This window comes from Agelaius phoeniceus, chromosome 4 (genome assembly GCF_051311805.1).
Source record: "Agelaius phoeniceus isolate bAgePho1 chromosome 4, bAgePho1.hap1, whole genome shotgun sequence".
In the NCBI taxonomy this organism is placed as follows: Eukaryota; Metazoa; Chordata; class Aves; order Passeriformes; family Icteridae; genus Agelaius; species Agelaius phoeniceus.
In genome coordinates, this window is record NC_135268.1 from 71,714,001 (window position 1) to 71,724,197 (window position 10,197).

The 10,197-nt window shown below is 51.1% G+C and overlaps 1 protein-coding gene across 6 annotated transcripts in view; it reads left to right on the plus strand.

Moving 5' to 3' along the window:
- The window catches only part of RNF24 (ring finger protein 24), a 30,294-nt gene extending 21,100 nt beyond the window's left edge, over positions 1-9,194 (plus strand). For all 6 annotated transcript variants that reach the window (XM_077177859.1, XM_077177863.1, XM_054633328.2 and 3 more), the window contains 4 exons: positions 3,195-3,237; positions 4,076-4,117; positions 6,327-6,406; positions 8,037-9,194. In XM_077177859.1, the coding sequence (XP_077033974.1) occupies positions 3,195-3,237; positions 4,076-4,117; positions 6,327-6,406; positions 8,037-8,175 (304 nt within the window). In that variant the 3' untranslated portion in view covers positions 8,176-9,194. The remainder of the gene's footprint in view (positions 1-3,194; positions 3,238-4,075; positions 4,118-6,326; positions 6,407-8,036) is intronic.
- Positions 9,195-10,197: the final 1,003 nt, after the last annotated feature.

A 10,197-nucleotide genomic window follows, 5' to 3' on the forward strand; every position in this document is an offset into this window, starting at 1 on the left:
CTGCCAGGATCCAGAGCTGGGGAAGGGTCTGGAGCTCCAGGAGAGGCTGAGGGAGCTGGGCAGGGGCTCAGCCTGGAGCAAAGGAGGCTCAGGGGGGCCCTTGTGGCTCTGCACAGCTCCTGACAGGAGGGCACAGCCGGGGGAGTCGGGCTCTGCTCCAGGGAACAGGGACAGGAGCAGAGGGAACGGCCTCAGGATGGGGCAGGGGAGAATTAAATTGGATATTGGGAAAATTTCTTCACCCAAAGGATGGTCAAGCATTGGCACAGCTGCTCAGGGCAGTGTTGGAGTCCCCACCCCTGTGGAGATTTAAAAGCCATGTGGATGTGGCACTTGGGGACATGCATTAGTGGTGGCCTTGGCAGTGCTGGGGGACTGGATGATCTTAGGGAGCTTTTCCAACCCAAACAATTTGTGATTCCGTGAAGAGCCCAAGGAGCCTGGCTGAGCTGGGGACAGAACACAATGATGGGATAAAAAGCCAGTGCCCAGGGCCCCTCTTCTCCTTCTATAAAGCATCTAATGGAAATCTCAGAGCTAAACCTGCAAAAAAAAACTTTCCTCTGCAATTTATCCCCATAGTTGCTCACGTGCTGTAGGTGATTGAGTCACCCAGAGAGGCAGGGAGCTCCCACTCGTGCAGCAGAGATCCCAGAGCCCAGCAGAGGCAGTGGTTCCTGCAGGGAGCAGGGTGACAGCACACAGGATCAGCAGCCAGGCACTGTGTGGTCCCTTATCTGGGGCAGACATCTGCCAGGAATTCCTGGGGAGTCACAGCACTTGACACCAGATGGATGGAGGGAGCAGAGCCTGCCAGGATCCGGGGTCTCCTCTCACAGCTGCACCAGGCCCCATCTGGCCCAGGATCCTGGCTCAGGGAGCGAGGAGGAGCAGGCTGAGCTCGCACGCTTCTGCACCAGATGTGCTCCTGCTGCTCCCCACATCCTCCAGGGAGGAGGTTTTTAGGGAAAATCTCCCTGTCCAGCTCAGCAGCAACCCAGGGCATTGCAGATCTGTGCTTCCACAGCCACGTGGTCACTTCTTCCCCACCACTGCTCTGTGCAAACCCAGGGCACACAGGGAATATTTCTGTGTCTGCTCTGGGGTGCCCTGACCCCCAGCACTGACTCTGACCCTCACTCATGGAGAAAGTTTCCCAGGCTTCAAGATAGACTGGAACCCACAAAAGTGTGGAATAGATTGTAGAGAGCAGTGCAGGTGTATCACTTGGTGAGAAATTGAGGTTTTGGGATTTTTAGCATGTAGTGGATGGAAGCAAGATGGAGGGCACAGGGTGTCATCCTGGGCTTCTTTTTCCTCCTTCTTCATGGGTTTGGGTGGCATTTTGTAATTGGGTAGAAAAGTCTGCATTGTGGGCTCTGTGGGATCAGTTATTGGGTTAAAAAGGAAAATAATCCAGGTGTCAGTTCTTAATTGGATAATTTAGTCTTAAAAGACCTTGTAACAAGAGATTGTTGGCCATTTTGTGCCTTCTGATGAAAAGCTGCACAACTCACAGTAGTGAGGCTGTTTTACTGATAAGAAATAATAAACACTTCCTCAAGTGCCTTCAATCCAGACCCAGAAAACCCAACTGGTACCACCACCACTGCTCCAGGGTGCTCCTTTGGCTCATGGGGGCCAACCCCTTGGTGTCCTCTCAGTGCTCCATACACAGGGAAGCTGCTTCCCATTCCAGGCCAGTTTTCCCTTCCTGTGTCTCCAGCCTGGCTCGTCCCCATCTGTGTTTCATAAGCGTCGGATCCCTGCGGCTGGGGCCGGTTTCATCCTGTTCCCTCCATTGTTCCTGCATCTTCTGCTCATGTTTCTGCTCAGGGTCACTGCCAGAGGGATGAGACCCCAGTCTCCTTCTCCTCCTCTTCCTCCTCCTCCTCCTCCTCTCTGCCTGCTGCCGTGTTTTCCATGGTTCTGCAGGCAGATTCCTGCCAGGCAGCAATGCTGGATGGCTCCCTGTGAAATGTGGGACTCAGGAGCTTTATGCATCTCTCCCTGCAGCATGAAAATTCATTTTTACCCATCCCTCACCTTCTCATGCCCACAACATTTTGTGGGAGGGTGTCAGACATAAGGAAATTTTTTTCCATCCCGTTTTTATAACTTCCCCCACTGCAGCGTGGCGGGGTTGGAAAACCCCTAGAAGCTCAGGTTGAAGCAGCCAGGGATTTCAGACAGCCCTCAAAATATTTTTGCAGAATAGAAATTCCAGGCAAGGGGGTTTCCCATCTAAAATCACTTGGGGCTGGCTGGGGAAAATATTCCTGTGGCTCTCCAAGCCCTGCAGCCACACATTGACTCTGTATTGAAAGTCCTTGGCCAATTCTTCAGCCCTGGGGACTTCCCTCCTGAGTTTTCCAAGCACTTTATTAAATGCCATGTCTGGTAATGAGAGGCAATATTGGTTGTTTTAATTTTAAGTATATTTATTTTAGGAGCATAATGGGTTTCTCCAGCCAGCAGATGCCTGTGGAGCTCTCTGCTGGCTCTGACTCTGGAGGCTGGGGAGGGAGGGGATGGAAGCAGCACTTTGCTTGTGGCCTAAAATTCCTGCTGGGCTTGCCACTGCAGCAGGTGTTCTTGGAACAGGCCCATCCCATTCATCTCCATCTCTCACTCTGCTCCAGGAGTGGATGTGGTCTGATTGATTTTAGATTTGAGGATAAAGCTGAGTTTGAGGAGCCCAGTGCAACATAATGGGGGCTTTGGTGGAAACCTCTGGGCAGGGTCTCCTTCCCTGTCCCTGCTGGAGTGGGAGCAGAGCTTCCCTCAAGTCTGAGCCCCCATGCCTTGGAAAAGGTGCTGCTTTCAGGGTTGGAGCTGTTGCCAGCAGAAGTGGTTGGAAAATGAGAGGATTCATGGCACACAGTGATTTTCTCACCCACTTTTTCTGGTCTTAACTATGTGGTTGATGTGTGCTTGGAAAATCAGGGAGGTCAAAAGAGGGATAAGGGAGGAAGGAGTTGTGTGCTTTGGGATGGAGACATTGCCCTGCCAGCAACAGGGAGATCTGGATGTTGCCTAAACGTGTCATTTCCTGTGGCCATTCTCATTTCTGAAATAAAAAACGTGAAATATAACATGTTAAAGCTGGAAAGGAGGGGAGTGGAATGTTTGAGGTATTACAATAATCCTGATTTTTCTGCCTGACCTCACGTTTCTCCCTGGTTTCATTGCAGGCTCAGGCATCAGGCACACAAGGAGCTTTACGCCTACAAACAGGTGAGATGATCCTCCAACTTTTGTTTTCCCTTCCCTTCTCCCTAGTGCCAAATCCATCAATTTTCCTCTCCTTGGGAGGTTTCTGGCCCTGTCCCTGCTGATTTTATTGTCCCCTACCAGCTGGGCCCCCATCCCTCACCTGCTCATCCCTGAGTCTCCCAGTTTTCCACTGAGGTTCTGAGCAGTGGGAACATCTCCACCTTTGGAGCAGCCCAGCCTCTCCAGCCTCACCCACTGCACAGCATCACTCCCCCAGTCACCAAACTTGGATTTTGTGGGGTCTGGATCTGCTCCCAGGGTTGGATCTGGCTGCTCCAAATCCCTGAAGCCACAGGGCTTTTCCAGGGAGCAGCTCCATGGCAAACCCAGCTCTTCCCTGCACCCACACATTAAAACAAACACAGCCCAGGGGTGGGTGTGAGGCTGCTGCTCCCAGGTCCTGTTTTCTCCAGGCTTTGTGGGATTTTCTGCCTCTGACCCCTTGATCTGTGCAGGAAGCTGGGTGGAGCTGGGCTGGAAGCACACAGTTGTCCTGCATTTATAGCCCTCTCCAGGTGCTCAGCTTGGATGGAGGGAAGATGAGATGGCAGCCCAGGAGGGTTAAATCTGGGAGGAAAGCTCCTGGATTTGGTCCTTGTGGTTTTATCTTTCCCCTCCTCCTGTCCCTGCACAGAGCCCCTTGTGCTCCCTGCCTGTGCTGGGTTTACTGGGAGGGTTCCAGTTCTACTGGGGGGGTTCCAGTTCTACAGGGACACTCAGTGGGATCCCTTTGTGGAGATTTTTCCTGGGAATGCTGAAGGCAGAAGCTCAGTCCTGACCCCAGCTCTTTGCTTTGCAGGTCATACTCAAGGAGAAGGTGAAGGAGCTGAACCTCCATGAGGTGAGCACATCCTGGGGCAAGGAAACTCCCTCACCCTCCTCTTCCTCACCCTGAGGAGGGGGGCAAACCCTCAAATCCAGCTCCCCTGGGAGCAGAGCATGCAGCCAGCCGGGCTTTGGAAATGGGGAAAGATCTCTGCAAAACTCTGCATGAAACCCTGTCCCTCCTCCTGGCTCCCCTTGGCTTTTCCTGCATCTTTATTGTTATTTATTGTGTTCTTCTTATCACTGTGATAAGAAGCTGTGGATAAGGGGAGGCCAAGGCAGTCTGGGCCGTGTATAAACAGTGTCCCTGAGCAGGGACGTCCCCTCTGGGGAGTGACAATGCCCAGCACAGCCCATGGAAGCTGCAGTCAGGATAAACGCCCTGCCCCGGCTCCTGCAAGGGGCCGATCCCTCCTCCCTCCCTGCCCCCAGGGCTCAAACACCTTCCTTTATCTCCATGGCCTTCCAGGCTTTTTGGGGCTGAGCGTTTCTATTCACAGCTCATTTTCCCTGCTGAATTTGAGCAGGAATCTGCTGAAATCCCAGTCAAAGACGGCCTGGATTGATTTATTCCTCTAGAGATAACAAAAATGCCCACCCACATCCGGGCACGAGGCTGCTCATCTGCTCAGCACCAGCTCCAGTTGTTTCTAAACCACTGTTTTGTTTTATTTTATTTTAATCCCCTGAGCAGAGCCCATCCCAGGTTTTATCCTGAGCCTCCACTCCCCACAGCCCCCAGGGTAAACCCCAAGGGCCCCGGGGTTGTGAGCAGTCCCTGTTCCAGGCCCCTATTTCTGATCCACTCCCTTTAAACCGACCTGCAGTGGGTTTTTGTCGGCACACAGGCTTCAAAGCACTTCCTGGGGTGAGAAATGGGCTGGAGGAGGGATTTGGGAATGTGCCAGAGCCGGGAATGGCCTCAATAAGCTCAGCTCTCCTCCACCTCTGTTCCCAGCTGTCTGCAGCCCTCCCAGCTTTTGGGGAGGACCAGGCCTCTGTGGGGAAGAGGACAGAGCTGTTCAAGCTCTTTCCTGAGATTTGGAAAAGCCTGGAAGGGTTTAGCTCACAAAGAATCTCATGTTGGGGTATTTGTACTTTGGCATTTGCAGGCAGTGTTTCTGGAAATAGAGGAGAGGGTGGGAATTTTCCAACAGGATGGGGCTGCTGCCCAGAGCCCTGTGCAGGGAAAGCTCCCACCCAGCCCTTCCCTCCCTGCCTCTGCCTCTGGTTTTACCCTTTTCCCATCATTCTGCCTCTCCCAGGCCCTGGGGGAGCTCAGGATGTGTGATCCTCAGGGGGTGACCCCAAAAGCTGCACCTGGCCCTGCTGCACTGAGAGATCCCAGGCCAGGCAGACTGGGAAAACCACCCAGGAATATCCAAAACCCCCTGGGATACCCAAAACGAGCCAGGAGGAATTGGCTGGGAGGGTGAAGGAGGTTTTGGCTGAGGAAACAGCCAGCAGCTTTCCCAGCCCTGGCACAGGCATGGCAACAATCCCATTGCCTTTTCCCAGAGGTGTCCCTGTGGATGCAGCCAGTCCCAGGGAGCAGGCAGCAGCATGGATCCATCCCCTGCACCCTAAAACCTCAAACATCCATCCCCCTGCACCCTAAAACCTCAAACATCCATCCCCTGCACCCTAAAACCTCAAACATCCATCCCCCTGCACCCTAAAACCTCAAATATCCATCCCCCTGCACCCTAAAACCTCAAACATCCATCCCCCTGCACCCTAAAACCTCCAACACATCCCAGTTCTGGGGTTGTTCCCTTGTGGATCCATCCCCCTGCACCCTAAAACCTCCAACACATCCCAGCTCTGGGGCTGTTCCCTGGAGGCTCCGTGGTCCCTTCCAGCAGGAAAGGGAGATCCTGGAGCTTGGGCAGAAAAATTTAGGAAGGCTTTAGGGGAAATTTTATTCCTTTGAGGCTGAAATTTCATGCACAGTGTGCCCAGATAAGCTGTGGATCCCTGGAAGTGTCCAAGGCCAGGCTGGGCAGGGCTTGGAGCACCCTGGGACACTGGGAGGTGTCCCTGCCCATGGCAAGGGGTGGCACTGGATGGTTTTAAAGGTCCTTTCCAACCCAACCCATTCCAAATTTCCATGATTTCAGCCATCTGGTAGTTTTTATTTGCTGGTATCTGGTAGTTTTATTTCAGTTTTCTTGTTTTAATGTTGCTCCCTGAGCACTGAGATTCCCTGTGCATCCCCCCTGCAGATCTGTGCCGTGTGCCTGGAGGAGTTCAAGCCCAAGGACGAGCTGGGGATCTGTCCCTGCAAACATGCCTTCCACAGGAAGTAAGTGTGGGCAGGAGGGGCAGGAACAGGAAAAAGGGACAGGAAAAGGAAAAAGGGGCAGGAAAAGCCCCTTTGGATCACCTGGGGCACGGGGAGCAGCTGCAGAACTGAGTGACACTTTGGGGAGTTGGGGTGTGACTTGTAGGATGCCCTTGAGTCAGCACTTGGCCTTGGTGATGCTCATAGATCCCTTCCAAGCCAGTCTGTAATCCCATGAAAAATGTAAAAATATAGGTATATTTTATATAGGTGTGGTTTATATAAAGCAAACCCACTAAAATAATAATAATAATAATAATAATAATAATAATAATAATAATAATAATAATAATAATAATAATAATAATAATAATAATAATAATAAACAACTGTACTATATAATATTCCATATGCTAAAACTACAGCATATCCTACTATATATTACAGATATTTTTTATTCTCTGTATGTTTATATATACATTATATAGATTTAAAACATGATATATATTTATATTTATATATTACATATTTTACATATTTACACATTTCCATATACACTATATTATATATACTGGATATACTACATAAAACTATATCTAATATATAATATATATTACATTAGAAATATAATATATATTATGTATATATTAAATGTGTGTATATATATACATTTATATATACACTATGCTATATATACTAGGAATATATATATAAATAAATATATAAATATATACTAAATTAAATAAATAAATATATATTATATTATTATGAATATTTAGATATATATAAATAATTATAAATATATATTATAAATTTAGTATATATAAAATATATATACTAAATTAAATAAATATATAAATATATACTATCTAAAACTATAGTATTTATTACATAATATATATTATAATATATAACATAATATATAATTATATATAATACATAACATCCATAATAGTATTATTACATCAGAGTTATTTACATAATTTTTATTTTTATTTATCCATACACATTATATATATGATTGTGTATTATTGGTGTATTATTTACAGATTCTGTGTTTATAATTTCACAGACATCTTTTATGTATATATTTTGTTTATTTTTGGTAGGTGTATGCATTTTTGAATCCCTATCATATAAACATAAATATATGACTATAAATATAATCTATAAAATATATAAATATAAATAATACACAAAACATATCTATACAAAATCCCTGTATATAAACACAGAGAACCTCCCCAAAAAATCCCAATAAAACATAAAGGCACCCAAATGGTGAATTAAAAACTGGGCAGCAGCAAAGCTCCAGGGCAGGGTAAAGGGGCTTGGGGGGAACTTTACAGCTCCACATCAATGTCAGGTGTGTCCCCACTGATGTCAGGTGTCCTCAGTTGTGTCAGGTGTGTCCCCATCAATGTCAGCTGTGTCCCCAGTGATGTCAGGTGCATCCCCACCTATGTCAGGTGTCCCCACTGATGTTAAGTGTGCTCCCAGGGATGTCAGGTGTCCCCAGTGATGTCAGCTGTGTCCCCACCTGTATCAGGTGTGTCCCCAGTGGTGTCACGTGTGTTCCCACTGCCATCAGGCATGTCCCCAGTGATGTCAGGCATGTCCCCACTGACGCCCGGTGTCGCGGTGTCCGCAGGTGCCTCATCAAGTGGCTGGAGGTGCGGAAGGTGTGTCCCCTGTGTAACATGCCGGTGCTGCAGCTGGCGCAGCTGCACGGGAAGCCGGACCCGGGCCCGCCGCAGGGGCCGCTGCCCGGCTCGCAGAACATCGTGTAGAGCCTCATCCCTCCCGGGCCGGGCCCGGCCGCGCCCGCCCGCGGCGCTCGGACACAACCAAAGCACTTGGGCCGCAGCTGAGCGGCCCCGAATCCCGCCGGGATGAAGCCTGGGCTCGGATCCTCCGCCAGGGCCACGAGGGGACTCGGCGTCCTCGGCGTCCTCGGCACGACATCCTTCTTCCAGCACCTCCCTTCTGCAGCCCCGCGGCCGCCGGGAAGCGAAGGGTGCCACCCGGCGAGCTCCGGGAGCGGCGCCCCGGCCCCGAGCTCCGGCTGCTGCTGCTGCCCCCGAACGGGGCGGGCCCCGAGCGTCGCGGCCGGTTCTGCTCCCTCCTCTTCGCCTTCGGTTCCTTTGCGGCTCCCAGCAGGAAAGGGGGGCTCGCCCCTGAGGTTGGGTGTCCCGGTGGCTGTGCGGGGTGTCCCGGGCCTGAGGGTGGCTGTCTCTCCTGCTCGGCTGCCTCAGGGGCCTGGAGCTCCTGGACGGGGGCACCATCCTGGCCTCAGCAGCAGCGGCGATCCCGGCCGATCCTTCGGGATCATCCTGGCGCTTCCAGCCGGGCTCTGTGGGCAGCAGCTCCCCTTGCCAAAACACCCGAACTCCCATCAGCGCCTCCGAGCACGGCTTCGGGTGTCCCCTGTGTCCCCTGCTGTCCTCAGCGGGCGCATTCCCGGGATCGGGCAGGGAGGGGGTGTCAGTATTCCCGGGGCAGGGCTGGGGGGGCTCCTGGTGCCGTCCCCCCTCCCAAAAAAACCCGGGACTGTTTATGGAGCGTGGAGCCTCATAGACGTGTTTGTACACTACAAATTCTGCAGCAGAATATTTTTTAAAACATTCGCTGTTTTCGGGGGTTTTTTTTGGTTTTTTTTTTTTTCCTCTTGTTTGTTTGGTTTTTTTGTAAGCTCTATTTTTGTATATTTAATTGCTATTTGAAAATTCTAATAATGCATCTTTTTTGCTAATCACACTCTTCTTAAGGAAAAACCAGGAAAGAAAAAAAAAAAACAAAACAAAAACAACCAGAAGTTTGCATGTGATTTGACTTGAAATGTAAATAAAAGCAGGTTTTGGAAGAGGGGGTGTGTTTGCAGGGGGTCTGTCCCCCTTCCCTTGTTCGCTGTCACTGTGGGCAGGTTTGGGGTTGGGGTCATGCTGTCCCTGTCCCAGAGCAGAGCCCATGGGGACAGCATCCCATGGGGACAGGCTGGCTGCAGAGCACCCCAAAACCCGCAGCCAAGGGGGATTGTGCAGGATCCAGGTGAGCTTCCCTGCTTAGGGAGAGGATATTCCTCCCACCAGCCTTTCCATCGCAAATCCCCAATGCCGACCTCCCTTAGGGTAGGGCAGGGTTCGGCTCCCAGCTCAGCGCTGTGGGAGCTCCGGGGGTGCAGCTCCAACCCCGTTCCCTGCTCGCTTTGTTCCACTCCTCCTCCTCCTCCTCCTCCTCCTCGAGGCTTGGCCAGGCGGGTGCCAAAGTTCCCCGGGTTGTGCCCATGGGGTGGCTGAGCTGGGGTCACCGCCGGCCTGTCCTGTCCTGCTGTCCCTGTCCCTGTCCTGCTGTCCCTGTCCTGCTGTCCCCGTCCCCGTCCCCCTGCCTGCGGGGCTGCTGCCCTCTAGTGCCGGATCCACCCGGACACCACCCAAACCTTGGGATGGGCAGGAACCTTAAGTCCCGTCCCCTTTCACCCCCTGCCATAGTCAGGAACCTTCCACCATCCCAGGCTGCTCCAACCTGGCCTTGGACACTTCCAGGGATCCAGGGGCAGCCACAGCTTCTCAGGGAAATCCATTCCAGGGAACAATTCCATCCCACTATCCCCTCTGTCCTTGCCCTCTGGCAGTGGGAAGCCAATGTTCCCTCAATGTTCTGTTCATTTACCTTCTCCAGAAGGATCCCCAGGACTGTGCTGCCCTTACAGCCATTTTTGGGATGATGAGCTCGCTGGCTGCCTTCCCCCTACTGGGACAAAGTCTGGATCTCCCACAGAGCTGCACAGAACATTTTTGGTGCTTCCACCCCAC